Genomic DNA, 15342 nt, shown 5'->3' with positions numbered 1-15342 from the left:
GATATAGGGAATCACTAAGAAGCCCAGGCTGGCCTCAAACTCACAATCCTCCTGCCTCAGCCTCCCAAGTGCTGGGATTACAGGAGTGTACCACCATGCTCCTCTTTAAAGTCATTTTTTAACCACCACACTTGGATTATCTCTAAACCCTGTGGTCACCTTCATATAATAGGAAGCTTTCACCAACACCACTTGCCCCTCTGCAAGTCTTCAAAGAAAAGGAAAGCAAGTCCCCAGGAAAATACTGTCCCCCAAGTAGGGGAAAGAGCCTAAGAAGACACTAGCATTGAACTCTGCTGGATCTCATTAACAGTTTATTAAGGCCATTTATTCAACAAACACTTACAAAGCTCCTGCTCTGCTATGTGCTTAACAGGGTGACTTCAAGGAGCTATGATTCCAGCTTGCAATCCACTTAAGACAAGATGTAGGTGAAAAGGTCTAAAACTACAAGTCACAGCATCCAGGGCCACCAGGGACAGAAGCCTCTACATCAGGAATCCCCTCTGCTTCCCAGGAATTCTTGGGGTTCTGTGCTGCTAATCATTTCACATGCTGCCTCCCTGGACAACAGGGGCTTCCCAAGCACAGCTGCTCCCACAGACTAGTGCAGCCAGGGACAAGGGCCCACCTGACCATCCTATTTGGTTAAGTACTAGATGACAGATAGGATGGCACCCATTCCCTAGACCTCACCCTATTTCCCAGTCACCCAGCTCTGGAAAATACTCAGAGGAAGTAGATTAATTTAAAAAAAAATAAAGGAAAAACCTAACTAGATTAATAAACAAGACAAGAAGTAAAGAAACAGCCAAGAAGCCAGGAGTGGTAGTGATCTGCAGTTGCAGCACTTGGGAAACAGAACTAGGCTGGGTTATACAGTAAGACCCTCTTCTCAAAAAAAAGCAGCAGCCAAGAAAGGAAAAGGTAAGACATGGGTGGGAGTGGCAGGAGAATGGGACAAAATCTCAGGGACACAGAGGAACAGACAATAGAAGACAGAGTAAGAGAGACAGAGCAGTAAGCAGAAACAACAGGAGATCAGGGACCCTCACTCCAAACACCCCATGACCCCATGAGGCAGGTTCCTCACACTAGGCTTTTATTACCATGCACACTGCAGCTGGGCCCACCCCGCCAGTCCCTGGATAAGGTTTTCTCTGGCCTTCCCTGGCAGGTAAGTTGTAGCTTTGCTGGGTAAATGAACAGCTCCTCTCTCGATATTCTGGTGATGTACAGAGGCCCTTCCTCTCTGGGAACGCCAGGTTCATACAGTCCACTTCAGACACCTGCAGACAGAGGAAGGCCAGGAGGAGAAAGCGGTCTCAGAATGCCAGGTGGGAACAAAACAGGAGTGTGAACAGGTTGAGGCCTGTGTGTCTGGGCTCACCTGGTCTCCTGATGGGTGCCAAGACAGCGCACAGTACAGTACCGGGCACCACAGCTGACACAGGTGTATGGGGATGGGAAGCCACACACAGCACAGAAGGGACGCTGGGGCCGGGATGGGGGCCCTGCACAGGCTGTCAGGTAGTTGGGGCCCTCTGCCATGCTCAGGTTCTGCAGAGGCAAGTGAGGCAGGATTCATGACCAACCTGCCCACCCACGTAGCCAACACCTGCCAACACCTGGGATCTTCCCAAGTTCACACCTTCCCAAGGGTCCCCCATCACCAGTTCCTCTCACCTGCTCCTCCAATAAGGCCTGGAAGTTTTTCCGGAAGCGAAGTTTAAAATGATCACCCCGAGTTTTCTTCTTTTTCTTCCCTAGGGGTCAAGAGCAATGATGTACTTGACACTTGCCACCTTTCTCTGGCTCATCACACAGGAGACCTTCAGGTCCAGCTTCTACCCACATCTCACCTGGGGACTGAATCTGCTCTTGCCTGCCATACCATGTCACCAAAGCACAAAGGGAGGAGCTGCTCGCTTACTCAACAAAGCCAGAGAAGACCTTCCCCAGGGACTGGCTAGCAGGTAGGCCCACCCTGCAGAGTGTGCGGTAATAAAAGGTCTAGTGCGAGGATTATGTCTGCTTGGTCATAGGGTGTTTGGGGTGAGGGTCACGGGCCAGCTGTTACTCCTGCTTACTGCTCTCTTTTCTGGCTGACCAATCATCCTTTCCATTGTTTGTCCCTCTGTGTCTCTGACCACTTCTAGGATCCTGGCCCAGTGTCATCCCCCAATCTACACACCCCCAATCTATAGCGTTATGTCAACCTTTCTACTCTAACCTCTTTATTCCACTCACATAGGGAAACAGAGACACAGAAAGGAGAGGGTGGGTGTTCATGCTCACAGGAGCTAGTCACTGGTGGAGCCAGAAGGAACTCTTAGGATGTCTGCCTCCTGGTCCAATGGCCCTCCACAATCCTGACCACCTTCCTCAGTCTTGTTTCCCAAGACCTGTCTTTCCCTTTCTCCAACCCCAGCCCGTCTCACCTGTGTCTGTATCATCATCAAACTGGGGCAGCCTCTTGCCGAGCTGGGGAAGGCCTGCATGGGGGTCATCCTGGAAGTTGTCATTCTCCAAGGCCTCAAGCTGCCTATTGATGCGCCGCTGCCTGGCAGCCCGGTCCAGCACCCGCCGCTGTCCAGGGTCCTGGGAGCGAACTAGATGGGCAGGACAAGAAGAGTCATGGGGGTATGGAGAAGAGGGACACTAGGGTGGCCTTGGCTCTGGGCAGTGCATGGAAGATGGCCAGAGGGTACAGAGCCATGGTCCTTTGATCTCATCCCAATCACTACACTATGCACTCCTCCCACTGTGTCAGCCCTCCAGTCTTGCTTCCTTCCTGCTAGCTAAGACTATGTCAGCCCCTCGCGCTATTTTCTAGCCCTCTGAACCCTTCCTGAAAGCCCCTCACTGCTGTGGAAAACACAGCCATGCTGACCATGTAGGCCACTGTGCACTCAAGCTCTCAGTCTCCACTGGAACCTTCATGTACTCAGCAATCCTGCTCAACAATCTCATTTCCTATCTCCGAGGAAATGGATCACCTACAGGTAGGCACACTCACTTTCAGTCTCACATGCATCCCAGTGGATGCACTGGCATGCACCCCAGGCCTGCTGCTGAATCCAGCCCTTTACCTCCAACTAGAGTCCATCCTTCTTTCTACCAGCTATGGTTCTTAGAGAGCGATCTGCCATGTCTCACCACCTTGTCTCCCATCCTCCACGCTCCCAATCTGAGTCCCACTGACCATTCAAAAAGAACTGCCCACACTTGGGACACCAGTGAGCTCCTAAGGCCAAGTCTAGTGTGCATCTCTAGAATATTCCCTCATCTTGAGCTCTCTATGCCCTCTGGCCATGGTGACCACCATCCTTTGGGTAAAAGAGTCCCTCTGTCTGCTTCCTTGGCATGACTCCAGCTTTCCTTCTCTCTCTCTCTCTCTCCCTTCTTCCCTCTCTCTCTGGCTACGCCTCTAGTCCCCCACCACCTCAGCTGCCCCCCAGTCTCTGGGAATCTCTGTCTGTCCTTCTTCTTAGTCTATATCCTTTTCCTAGAATTTCTAATATAAACACAGACCTCTATCACCCACAAGCAAATCATTCCAAACTTGATTTTCCCAGCCCAGAACCTTCTTCTGAGGTACAGAACTAGCTACACCACTGGCTGTAGGATGTCACTGCTGACCCTGTTGACACTGCAACTCAAACGAAACCCTTCCTACCCAGGCCTGCTTCTCCCTTGTATACTCCTAGTGAACAGCACCATATACAGACATTCAAACCAGAAACCAAGCAGATATGTTAAACCTCTTTCTTCATTGCTATCGCAGCTGTTTACCAGGTTCTTGAAATTCTACACAAATATCACTTTGTTCATTAGACAAATACTTATTGAGTGCCTGTTATTAACCATATTAATAATGGCAACAGCACCAGTAGCTGCCACTTACTATGAGCCAGATGCTATTCAGTAGGCCCTCTGCATCCATGGGTTCTGCTTCTATGGATTTATCCAGCCCCCAGACTGAAAATATTTTTAAAAACTTGCATCTCTATTGAACACGTTCAGACATTTTGTTATTACTATTCCCTAAGTAATACAGCACTTAAATCATATTAGGCATTATAAGTAATCTGGAGATTTAAAGTATACAGAAGGTAGCTTGGCATGGGTGATGACTATCATTCCAGTTATTTGGGAGGTGGAGATCAGGAGGATAGCAGTTTGAAGCCAGCCTGGGCAAAAAGCTCACGAGACCCCATTCCAACCAATATATAAGCACAGTGGCACATGCTTATCACCGAACCGCAGTCCAGCTGGTGAGGCAAAACGCAAGACCCTATCTCAAGAAGGACTGGTGCAACTCAAATTACAGTAGCGTGCCTACCTAGCAAGCACAAGACCCCAAGTTCAACCCCTAGTACCAGAAATAAAGTACTGGCTGAAGCCTAGGATAAAAACAAGTCAGATTCTTTTTTTCTTTACTTTTTTTTTTTTTTTTGGCAGTACTGGGGCTTGAACTCAGGACCTATACCTTGAGCCACTCCACCAGCCCTGTTTTTTTTTTTTGTGAAGGGTTTTTTCGAGATAGGGTCTTGCAAACTATTTGCCCAGGCTCATTTTGAAACATGATCCTCCTGATCTCTGCCTCCTGAGTAGCTGGGATTACAGGAGTGAGCCACCAGCACCTAGGAGCAGGTCAGATTCTTAAGTATTCTACCTTTAAGTATTTAAAGGAAATTGGATTTGGGATTTTATGGCAAGAGCTATGAGAGCCATTAGGGTTTTTTATTTGTTTGCTGTACTGGGGTTTGAATTCAGGGCCTCAAGCTTCCTAAGCAGGTGCTCTTACTGCTTGAGTCACTCCATCAGCCCTTTTTTATGTTGGATGTTTTCAAAATAGGATCTCTCAAATAATTTGCTCAAGCTGGTTTTGAACTGTGTTCCTCCTGCTCTCTGCCTCCTGAGTAGCTAGGATTACATACATGAGCCACTGGGCACCTGGAAGCCATTAGGGTTTTTAAGAAAGGAGTGACTCTTACCTTTTTCTCTGAACTACTCAGTATTTTCATAACTGGACTTTCAGCCCTTCACCTGCTCCTTACAATACAGTCCTAGTCATGTGTTCATTTATATTTAAACTGAGACTGAGATTCAATGAAATTATAAATTCAGTTCCTCAATTGCTCTAGCTACATTTGAAGTACTCAACAGCCACATATGCCTAACACTGGCACACTGCACAGCACAGGCTAAGAACCCGTGCTTCGCCCCAGCTAGTTCTACAGGACAGCACTGTGCTATGACAGCCTTTCTAAAAGATGAATCTGCTTCTGCCACTCTCCTGCCTTAAAAACCTTTGATGGTGGGGAAGGGACGTGGCTCAAGTGGTGGAACCCCCGGGTTCCAACCAAAGTACCACAAAAAAAAAAAAACCAAAACCAAAAAAAAAAACAGGTCGGAATAGTGATGCACGTCTGTAACCCATCACTCAGGAGGCTACTGATGGAGGATCACCAGTTCGATAGGAGGATCACACAGCCAAGACCCTATCTCCAATTCTTTTTTAATTTAAAAAAGCCATTGATGGCTCTCCACTGCCCCTCCAAAGAGTTCAAACTCCGCAGCGTAACCTTTTCCCAGCCCACCGGCCTCTCTTACTGTTTCTCTGCAAGTTCCAAACTATGAACTTGGACTTCCTTAAGAGACTTGCTTTTCCTTACTTTCCTGCATTTGCTCGTGCAGTTCCTGCTACAGAGAAGGAATTCCCCCGCACTTCCATTGAGCCAAAACCGTATCTCGACTTTCAAGACTCAATTTAAGCATTTTTGTTTTCAACTTTTCTTCCAAGCCTTCCCGGTCCCCTCTTTCTCAGGACCTGGGTGTCACTGCTCACTGCGCCCAGGCACTGTGTCGCATTCTGCCTTGAAATGCACGGGTAGGTCTGTGCGTCTGTCTCCCTGCCAGAAAGCCATTTCTGGGGTAACAAGGATTTTTGTCTCCACTCCATCCCCAGCGGCCGGCTTGGAGCTGGCATCAATAAACCATGAATGAATGGTTCCGGTGCTGCTCCAATGCTAAGATCACTGGGCCGATGAAAGGACTTGAGAAATCCTAGGCGGAAAGGGGAAGACCCGCTGAGGGTTCACATACCCGAAGTTTTCTTCTCCACCATTTGCGATATACAGCTGCCGGAAGAATCAACTGCGCATGCGGACTAAACTATCGCCTGTGGTACACACCATCACTTCCGGTGATTTTGTGCGCATGCGCAGAATACTCCACGCTTAAGTCATTATGTGGAGTTCCCTTGGAGACAAAAAAAAGCTTTCCGCCATGTTTTATAGGGGCAAACCTACTTTCGGCCTCGCTGTGGTTGTGCAAATTTTAAGAGCCCCCGAAACGGATCATTATAAAGAAGTGGTGACGGTGGCCTTTCGAAAAATGTTATTTTCCTTGGGTCCTTCTAAAAGTGCTATTATAACACGGGCAGCCCCTGGAAGTTCTCCCTGGAGCAGAAGGAGGGTAGGCCGTACTGCAGAAGAAAGTGGGCTGGCTTGAGTGGGCAAATCGCGAGGTCCCTGGTGGTCCTCTCTGCAGACTAAAGCTCAACCTATAGTTCCCCTGGGTCGCAGTCCTTCCGCGGGGGCCTCCTCGGCTTCTCCCTCCCTGCCGATCCCACTCTGCGCACCCCCATCGCCTCGCTTCGTTGTCATCAGCCCGGCCTCTGCGGACCAGGAATGTGGCCAGGATCCGCCCCTGCGTCCCGCCGGACCCTCCGCGAGGGGTCACTTCCCGTCTCCAGGTTTTGATTTCCTCATGTGTGAAGCACACGGTGAGCCCGGCAGGCTCGGACACATCCGTCAACTCCTCCTCTGCCCCGGGCCCGTGCGCCCACTCTGCGCTCTGAGCGCAGCCCGCGCGCCCGCGCCCGCGCCCGCGCCCGCGCCCGCGCCCGCGCCCGCGCCCGCGCCCGCGCCCGCGCCCGCGCCCGCGCCCGCGCCCGCGCCCGCGCCCGCGCCCGCGCCCGCGCCCGCGCCCGCGCCCGCGCCCGCGCCCCGGGACAATCCTTGCCTTGTCTCGCCGCCTGCATCTCGAGTTTTCTGCAGCCTCAGGTTACGCCTTTTTTCCAGGGCGGAACCCCAACCCAGCTCCTCCTCTCAGTGGGCCGCTCAGCAGCTCGGGTTCCTCCTTTCCTAGAACCTTCTCCCGAACTGGAATTGAGGCGCGCTGCTAAGCCCGGTGCAGGCCTGTGTGCTGCCCCGCTCCCCGCCATGGCCCTGTCGGGCCTGAAACCCTGTCTCCTGCTGCTGCTACAGCTGCTGCTGCCGCCTCCTGTGTCCTCTGCCTCCGACAAGCCCCGAGGCAGCAACCCTGTTAACCCAGGTGAGAACACCGGTGGGCCGAGTGGGTGCGGGGCTGACGTATCTGCCAGCCTGGCTGGAGAGGGGTCCGAGACTCCAGGGGAAGTCCGGCCTCTCCCCGGCCCAGCGGGCTCTTGGGACCCAATCACAGTGACGTCTTTACCCATTCGACACCCTGAATTGAGCTTTCCAGCCTACCCAAGCGTATGGACCCCAAATTCCTGGATGTCACTCCCACCAGGGTCTCTCACTTGGGGGTAGAGATGTCCCTGGGCAGGAAAAGCTTAAAAGGGACCTGGAAACCAGAAGAAAAGGACAGTAGTGAAATAAGGGGAGTGGAAGGGGTGGAGGTAAAAGGGGAGAGCCAAGCACGTGGGGCACGATGCAGCAGTTGGGTAGTTCTCAAGTGTCTATTCCTGACTGGTGACAGAGAAATTGTTGTTGATCACTGTGGCCACCTCAGAGACAGAGGGATACCAGCGTTTCTTGCAGTCTGCAGAGTATTTCAACTACACTGTCCGCGTGAGTGGGGACCCCCAGGGAGGGGTTCCAGCAGGAGTGGGCTGGAGGCTATGTGTGCCTGGGTACCCCCAGTGAGCCTGGTCACGCTCCCCACACTTTGGCAACCTGAACCCCTCCCTGGAATAATGGGTCTTCTTCACAGACCCTGGGCCTGGGACATGAGTGGCGAGGGGGTGATGTGGCTCGAACAGTTGGTGGAGGCCAGAAAGTCAGGTGGCTAAGGAAGGAAATGGAGAAATATGCAGACCGGGAGGACATGGTCATCATGTTTGTGGACAGGTAAAAGGGCTGGGGTTGGGAGAAAGGAGAGGGAGAACATGAGGAAGGAGAAGGATGCTGACATTCCTAGTGGTCTCCTGCTCATCCTCCTCTTCTCGCTCAGCTATGATGTGATTCTGGCTGGCAGCCCCTCCGAGCTACTGAAGAAGTTCGTCCAGAGTGGCAGCCGCCTGCTCTTCTCTGCAGAGGGCTTCTGCTGGCCTGACTGGGGACTAGCAGAGCAGTACCCTGAGGTGGGCACGGGGAAGCGCTTCCTCAACTCTGGTGGTGAGTGGCAGAGTGCCTGAGACAGAGGGGCCCAAAGTGGTGGGGCATGGAGCGTTCCAGGCATCTGAGGGCTGGAGAGGGAGTTGGGATAGGTCTGTGGGATCCTGGGAGTCTTGGGACCAACCCCTCTCCCACCCCACCAGGATTCATCGGCTTTGCCCCCACCATCCACCAAATTGTCCGCCAGTGGAAGTACAAGGATGACGATGATGATCAACTGTTCTACACGAGACTCTACCTAGACCCAGGGCTAAGGGTAGGAAGGGGCAGGAGATGGGGGCACCCTGTGGGCCTGTGGGGTGGGAGGCCTGGGACTAGATGAGAGAGAAGTTATTAAGGATTTGGAGAATATGTAAAGAGAAAAGTGAAGCCAGGTCCCAGTGGATCATGCCTGTAATCCTAGCTACTTGGGAGACAGAGATCAGGGATTTCGATTCAAAGCCAGCCCCGGGCAAATAGTTCATGAGACCTTATCTTGAAAAAACCCATCACAAAAAAGGGCTGATGGAGTGGCTCAAGCAGTAAGAACACCTGCCTAGCAAGCGTGAGGCCCTGAGTTCAAACCCCAGTGCCACGAACAAAAAAAAAAAAAAAAAAAAGGAGAAAGAAAAGTGAGAAGTGGTGTCTCCCTACCTCTCTTCAGTTAACTGCCCCATCTCATCCCATCCAGGAAAAACTCAGCCTTAATCTGGATCATAAATCTTGGATCTTCCAGAACCTCAATGGGGCTTTAGGTGAGGAGGAAGGCAGTTGGAGGTGGGTAGTGAGGGGTCCCTGATGCTGGGGGGCAGGTCACAGACTAGGAGGAGCTCCTGGTGGAACCAAGCTGATCATGCAGTAATGGAAAAACATCTATTGGGCACGTGCCTTGTGCTTTAGCACAAAGATTCTATGGGGGTAGAGTCCCTGGCTATTCACCTCAGACAGATCCTTGGGCAGGAGAGGCCACTAGTGAGCACTGGGGCTCCAGGGTGGCAGCAACAGTCTGAACCCACAGAAGAGCAAAGGTTCCCACCCCAACTGAATGCGCACCACTTTATCCCCTAGAGAAATCAGGACCCCACATACAGACACTTAGAAGACCCTATTGCTTGGCAGATCCCAGGAAAAGGAGTCTAAAACCTGTCCTTTCTCCCTCAGATGAGGTGGTCTTAAAGTTTGATCAGAATCGTGTGCGAATCCGGAATGTGGCCTATGATACACTCCCTGTTGTGGTCCATGGAAACGGTCCCACTAAGGTATCCCCCCAGCCTTTGCCCCTTCTTGATCCAAACCCTAGGTACCCCCAACCATTCCCAGTAGGCAGTCCTCCCCAGCCCCAGCAACATAGGTGCCAGTCCAGCTTCCTCCTCACGCTGCTGCCCCTCAAGTCTGCCCCTGCTCACTCAGCTATTTGCTCTCTCTCCTGATAGCTCCAGCTGAACTACCTGGGCAACTATGTTCCCAATGGCTGGACTCCCCAGGGAGGCTGTGGGTTTTGTGACCGGGACCGGAGGATACTCCCGGGGGGGCAGGTGAGTAAGGGTGTGGGCAGGTTGGGGCGGGTGGGGACAGAGGGTCCGGGGAGCCTATACTGGCAAGGTGGGCAGCAGCTAGTGAAGGTTATGGGGCCCAGGTAGGCCTAGACTCCCTCTGAGCTGTGTCTGTTGGATCCTCTAGCCTCCCCCCCGGGTGCTTCTAGCCGTGTTTGTGGAACAGCCCACCCCGTTCCTGCCTCGTTTCCTTCAGCGACTACTGCTCCTGGACTACCCCCCTGACAGAGTTGCCCTCTTCCTGCACAACAGTGTGAGTCACACTACAGCCTCCCCTGGGCTCCCCAGAGACCCTGTCCTGTTCCTCACACTTGCCCTGTACTCCCATGCTTATCCCCACGGCCTTTACCTTCCTGTCCCATCCCCCCCATCTTGGGTGCTACTTCACCTCCTTCTCAGTCCAGTCCCCTTCGAATCTCCCAGGAAGTGTACCATGAGCCACACATCGCTGACGCCTGGCCACAGCTCCAGGACCACTTCTCAACTGTGAAGCTGGTGGGACCAGAGGAGGCTCTGGGCTCGGGCGAAGCCAGGGACATGGCCATGTGAGCAAGCACTAGGAGGGGAGGAGTGTGGGCTGCCATCTGTCACCAGCTTTACCCCCTGGGCCCCCACACTTACCAACACCTTCCCTTGTTACCTGGGGCTGGGAGAGTCCAACCCATCCCACTGTCCCTTCCCCCCCTGCCCCCATTTTGACTCATCTGCCTGTCTATGGGTCTGTCATCTCCAGGGATAGTTGCCGGCAAGACCCCGAGTGTGAATTTTACTTCAGCCTGGACGCCGACGCCATCCTCACCAACCTGCAGACTCTGCGCATCCTTATTGAACAGAACAGGTCACTGCGCCCCCCTTCTCTACTAAACCCCCCAGGAGTGCCCAGGAGCCCCACCCCTTCCCTGGGTACATCCTTGTCCCCTTCCCACTGGCTCTAACCCCCACCTTGTCCACAGGAAGGTGATTGCCCCCATGCTGTCCCGTCATGGCAAGCTGTGGTCCAACTTCTGGGGGGCCCTAAGCCCGGATGAGTACTACGCCCGCTCCGAGGACTATGTCGAGCTGGTGCAGCGGAAGCGAGTGTGAGTCTTGCCTGGGCTGCTGCCCTTCCTTATACCTCAAAGGCACCAGACCTGCTGGGCTCACACCTGTAACCCTAGCTACTCAGGAGGCAGAGATCAGGAGGATTGGGGCTCGAAGTCAGCCCAGGCAAAAAGTTCTTGAGACCTTATCTCGAAAAAACCCACCACAAAAAGGGGCTGGTAGAGTGGCTCAAGGTGTAGGCCCTGAGTTCAAACCCCATACCGCAAAAAAAAAGGGCATCAGACCTCCCCCAGCCCCCCAATCAGGTCTAGTACGGCCACCAGACATGCCATGGCGTGGTGGTGGAGCAGGCTGTTTATCAGGTGGTTAAGATCAGCAGTGCTTGGCAGAGAACATGAGGGCCCTTTAAGCTCTTGGACTAGGTGTCCTGAGGAAAGGAACTGAAATGAAAAAACTGGGCAGAACATGGGGGGCTGCCAACCTTGCTGACCCTAGCAACGGTGTCCACAGGGGTGTGTGGAATGTGCCCTACATATCCCAGGCATATGTGATCCGTGGAGCAACCCTGAGGACAGAACTGCCCCAGAAAGAGGTGTTCTCAGGAAGTGACACTGACCCAGACATGGCCTTCTGTAGGAGCTTGCGGGACCGGGTGAGTGGTGGGCTAGCCTGGGGTGTGGGGCCAGGGGGCCTGATGCTGGGATATTGGGGGATAACCATGTCAAGTCATCTCTATCCTTCTCACACACCCGTCCACCCCACACACCAGGGTATCTTCCTCCACCTCAGCAATCAGCACGAGTTTGGCCGGCTTCTGGCTACTTCCCGCTATGATACAGACCACCTGTACCCCGACCTCTGGCAGATCTTCGACAACCCTGTTGTGAGTGGGGGGGGCCTTTGCTCAGACAACGCATGCTTCTGTGCCCTTTGCTAAGTCTAAGGAGAATGGCAGTGCATAAAGGATGCCCCCAAGCAGGGTTCCCCTCTGCATGGTCCCCCATTGCCCAGCAAGAGGTGACATAAGGGCAGGAGTGAAGATGGCTCCACTCAGATACTCCAACCCTCCCCGCAGGACTGGAAGGAGCAGTACATTCATGAGAACTACAGCCGGGCGCTAGATGGAGAGGGGCTGGTAGAACAGGTAAGCCTCTCAGGACCCTGACCCACCTGAAGGCCAATGCCTCTTGGACCCACTGCTGGGATTTGTGGTTTTTGAACTGAGCTCCCAGGGACCTTTTTGCTCAGGCAAGAAGGAAGCAAAGACTGCAGATGGGGCTCCAACTGCCAACTCGGGCATTAATAGGTGACTCCTCTCTGTCTGCTAAGTATACAGGTGCTCCTTCACTTAGGATAAACCCATTGTAAAATCCCAAGTACTAAGTTGAGGACTGTATTGGTATTATGGTTGAAATGATATCTTTAAAGAGGATTGTGATGTTCGAAAGGAGTTTGAAAACCACTGTCTCAGATACTGGGGCTCCAGGCCTCTCCTGCCACTTGTGCCACACTGGACAGACAGCTTCATGCCCTGTTCCCAAACACTCTCTGCTGCCTCTCCCACAGCCCTGGGCCTGGCTTGTTCCCCATCTCTGCTCATCTTTCAGCAACTCCTCTCCTCTCTAGCTCTCCTCCCACCCTCCTGCTTTTTCTCCCCTCTGTTTGCTGCCTATCTCCTTTCCCTCTTCTGCAAGCATCACCCAGCTCTGGTCCTCCTCCCCTGCCCATTCCCAGCCATGCCCGGATGTGTACTGGTTCCCACTGCTGTCAGAGCAAATGTGTGACGAGCTGGTGGAAGAAATGGAGAGCTATGGCCAGTGGTCAGGAGGCCGGCATGAGGTAAGGGTGGGGCAAGAGGGAGGAGGGCTTGCAGGAGGAGGCACACTGGTTCTGATGGAGCGACAGTGGAATCAGGAGAGTGGGAGTCGGGAGGGGGATCCAAATGGAGGGGTTACAACTGCATTCATTCATTCATTCAAGTGGGGATAGCTTATTGTAGTGGAAAAACGTGCAAATCAGAGCCAAACAGGAACCCTTGGCTCAATGTGGGAGGACCAGGGGACTTCACAGGAGAGGTGACATCTTAGCTAAGACTTTAAGGCCCAACAGCAGTGAGTAAGGCTGAGGAGTGGAAGAGAAGACTGTTTCAGATGGAGGAAACACAGCCTGGAAGCAACAGGAATTCAGTGACCCAGGTATGTAGGTGGCTTAGTATCCATTGTCCACAGGACTCACGGTTGGCCGGTGGCTATGAGAACGTGCCCACTGTGGACATCCACATGAAGCAGGTGGGCTATGAGGACCAGTGGCTGCAGCTGCTGAGGACCTATGTGGGGCCTATGACCGAGAGCCTGTTCCCTGGCTACCACACTAAGGTGAGTTCTACAACCCACCACTGCTATGTCCCACTTCCCTCTGCCCCAGGCCAGGCCAGAAGTCTCCATGTGGAGCCTCTCGGCCCCTGTAGCAATTGGGGCTCTTTGAATCAGGGTTTAGATTCTAGACACTGTAAAAAGGAATTAACCAGGTGAGCCCCACAGCTGGCTCTAATACAGTTAGCAAAGAGGTCCTTCTGTGGCCCCGTATAGACAGGGGCTGCGATCTGGTTAGAAGGAGTCCCCCTCCTGCCAGCCCTCTCAGCCCTCCCTGCAGCTTCTCTCCTGCGTCCCTACAGACTCGGGCAGTAATGAACTTTGTGGTCCGCTACCGGCCAGATGAACAGCCCTCCCTGCGGCCACATCACGATTCATCCACCTTCACTCTCAACGTTGCCCTCAACCACAAGGGCCTGGATTATGAGGTGAGGCCTCAGCCCTTCCCGCTTCAGGGTACTGCCAGTCCCTACACACATTCACCTTGTATCTTTGTCCCTCAGCTGCCTTCCTAGCCTTTGGCTAGGCCTTTTTGCACTTCCCAGTTATGAGTATTGTCTCTTGGGTCCCTTCTAGGGCACCTGCTCCCTCTTCCTCTTGTCCCCCTCACCTGGCAGCCCCCTTGAACCTGCCTGACCCCCGTCCCTGTGTCTGCTCACCCTCCTTTCCTGCTCCCTTCTCCTCTCTCCAGGGAGGTGGCTGCCGATTCCTGCGCTACGACTGTGTGGTTTCATCACCGAGGAAGGGCTGGGGGCTCCTGCACCCCGGTCGCCTCACCCACTACCACGAGGGGCTGCCTACAACTCGGGGCACTCGCTATATCATGGTGTCCTTTGTCGACCCCTGAAACTCAACCACTCTGCCAAACATTCCCTGCCAATTGTGCCTTCTTGGGGCGCCCGGCCCCCCATCCTTGGAGAAGGGGCTCTGTCCCATCTCCTGCTTCTTGACTGTATGTCCTATGTGCCGGGGACTGAAAGTGTTGCCTCACCTCCACCCACAGCCCACTCAGGAAGCTCCTGGAATCCCTGCCCTCCCTGCAGCCCCCAAGGATTCATGGGTAACAGGCTTCTGGGGGTTCCCAACATGATAAGTTATTAAGGTTTCTCAGCCTCCCTCTCAGTAAAGGAGGGTTTGTAACTCAGGAGTCTCTGTATCATCTCTCACTTCCCTGTTGACCCCAGCCCACCTTCTGCCACCCAGAGTAGAGGGGAAACTGATACGCTTCAGAAAGGAAGAGAGAGGAAGCAGAGTGTTAGGGTTGTGGGGACCTGGCAGCTTCCCCAGGTGCCACTTCTCACCCCTTGAGCTTCTCTCTTGTTTGAGCTGGGAACGTGTGAAACGGCAAGGAAGAAATCAGGCTTATTCCTGACCCTCTGCTCTCTTGGGGCAAAGCTGCAGGGACAGTGCTAGGGAAGGAAGTCCCAGTGAGGAATGCCAGTGGAGCTTGCCTGTGGCAACTTGAACAAAAGTTTTAGTCAGGCAGGATCGGGAGTGGGGAATCTCTGGAGGGTGATCCCCTGGAAGTTTTCTGCAACAGGAGTGTGGAGAAGCAGGAGAGAGGCCTCCCAAAAGCAGGACTTACTTCGAACCTCTAAGGTACTATGTAACCCTGAGACTCCTTGAGGCACCCTGGGAAGAGCAGGTCATACTGCTTTAGCTTAATCTTGCCAGCCTTGAGCTAAATTTTGAATTTATCTTTCAACTGTTCCCTTTGGCCTTTTAAAAATTTAAGTCAGAGGGCCTAAGTACGGGATTCATGCATTGAATCCCAGTACTTAGGAAGCTGAGGCAGAAGGATGGTTAGTTTGAGCCTGAGTTAAATGATGAGACCCTGTCTCAAAAAATAAAAATTTAATGGCTGGGCACAGTGGCTCAAGACTGTAACATTAGGTACTTGGAGGATTGTGGTTTGAGGCCAGCCTGGGCAAAAAGTTCAAGAGATGCCATCTCAACCAAGGGCTGGACATTAGGATGTGCAGCTATCATCCCACCTACTCAGGAAAC

General features: G+C 53.1%; 2 protein-coding genes across 5 annotated transcripts; one reads left to right on the top strand and one right to left on the bottom strand.

The window, feature by feature from the left end:
* Positions 1 to 301: 301 nt before the first annotated feature.
* Positions 302 to 7166, bottom strand: Znhit1 (zinc finger HIT-type containing 1). 3 transcript variants are annotated; one of them, XM_074075652.1, is made up of 5 exons: positions 7033 to 7166; positions 2442 to 2612; positions 1687 to 1766; positions 1391 to 1560; positions 302 to 1289 (listed from the first exon to the last, which is right to left on the bottom strand). In XM_074075652.1, the coding sequence occupies exons 1-5, from the start codon at positions 7049 to 7051 to the stop codon at positions 1268 to 1270; spliced, it is 462 nt and encodes a 153-aa protein (XP_073931753.1). In that variant the 5' UTR covers positions 7052 to 7166; the 3' UTR covers positions 302 to 1267. The 3 variants fall into 3 exon arrangements, with proteins under 3 accessions (XP_073931753.1, XP_073931752.1, XP_020029284.1); XM_074075651.1 differs by lacking the exon at positions 7033 to 7166 and adding an exon at positions 6650 to 6863; XM_020173695.2 differs by lacking the exon at positions 7033 to 7166 and adding an exon at positions 6112 to 6565.
* A 44-nt stretch (positions 7167 to 7210) lies between these two features.
* Plod3 (procollagen-lysine,2-oxoglutarate 5-dioxygenase 3) lies at positions 7211 to 14479 on the top strand. 2 transcript variants are annotated; one of them, XM_020173693.2, is made up of 19 exons: positions 7211 to 7344; positions 7753 to 7844; positions 7987 to 8123; positions 8227 to 8390; positions 8534 to 8646; positions 9061 to 9124; positions 9531 to 9628; positions 9803 to 9904; positions 10050 to 10175; positions 10346 to 10467; positions 10656 to 10760; positions 10876 to 11001; positions 11474 to 11615; positions 11733 to 11846; positions 12039 to 12107; positions 12698 to 12802; positions 13192 to 13338; positions 13638 to 13763; positions 14027 to 14479. In XM_020173693.2, the coding sequence occupies exons 1-19, from the start codon at positions 7233 to 7235 to the stop codon at positions 14180 to 14182; spliced, it is 2220 nt and encodes a 739-aa protein (XP_020029282.1). In that variant the 5' UTR covers positions 7211 to 7232; the 3' UTR covers positions 14183 to 14479. The 2 variants fall into 2 exon arrangements, with proteins under 2 accessions (XP_020029282.1, XP_073931749.1); XM_074075648.1 differs by having other exon boundaries at positions 11474 to 11846.
* The last annotated feature ends 863 nt before the right edge of the window (positions 14480 to 15342 follow it).

Source organism: Castor canadensis, chromosome 6, assembly GCF_047511655.1.
Source record: "Castor canadensis chromosome 6, mCasCan1.hap1v2, whole genome shotgun sequence".
NCBI lineage: Eukaryota > Metazoa > Chordata > Mammalia > Rodentia > Castoridae > Castor > Castor canadensis.
This window is presented reverse-complemented; position numbering and strand designations above follow the sequence as displayed.

What these genes read in the sequence shown, in the direction of transcription:
- Znhit1 (XM_074075651.1), bottom strand. Translation starts at nt 6,674, where the DNA reads ATGACAACGAAGCGAGGCGATGGGG. An exon ending in TGATGATGATACAGACACAG is followed by an intron (nt 1,767 to 2,441) that starts GTGAGACGGGCT and finishes CTTGACCCCTAG; the next exon opens with GGAAGAAAAAGAAGAAAACT. An exon ending in GGCACCCATCAGGAGACCAG is followed by an intron (nt 1,290 to 1,390) that starts GTGAGCCCAGAC and finishes CTCTGTCTGCAG; the next exon opens with GTGTCTGAAGTGGACTGTAT.
- Plod3 (XM_074075648.1), top strand. Translation starts at nt 7,233, where the DNA reads ATGGCCCTGTCGGGCCTGAAACCCTGTCTCCTGCTGCTGCTACAGCTG. An exon ending in ATCCTTATTGAACAGAACAG is followed by an intron (nt 10,761 to 10,875) that starts GTCACTGCGCCC and finishes CCTTGTCCACAG; the next exon opens with GAAGGTGATTGCCCCCATGC. An exon ending in CTGGTGCAGCGGAAGCGAGT is followed by an intron (nt 11,002 to 11,473) that starts GTGAGTCTTGCC and finishes CGGTGTCCACAG; the next exon opens with GGGTGTGTGGAATGTGCCCT.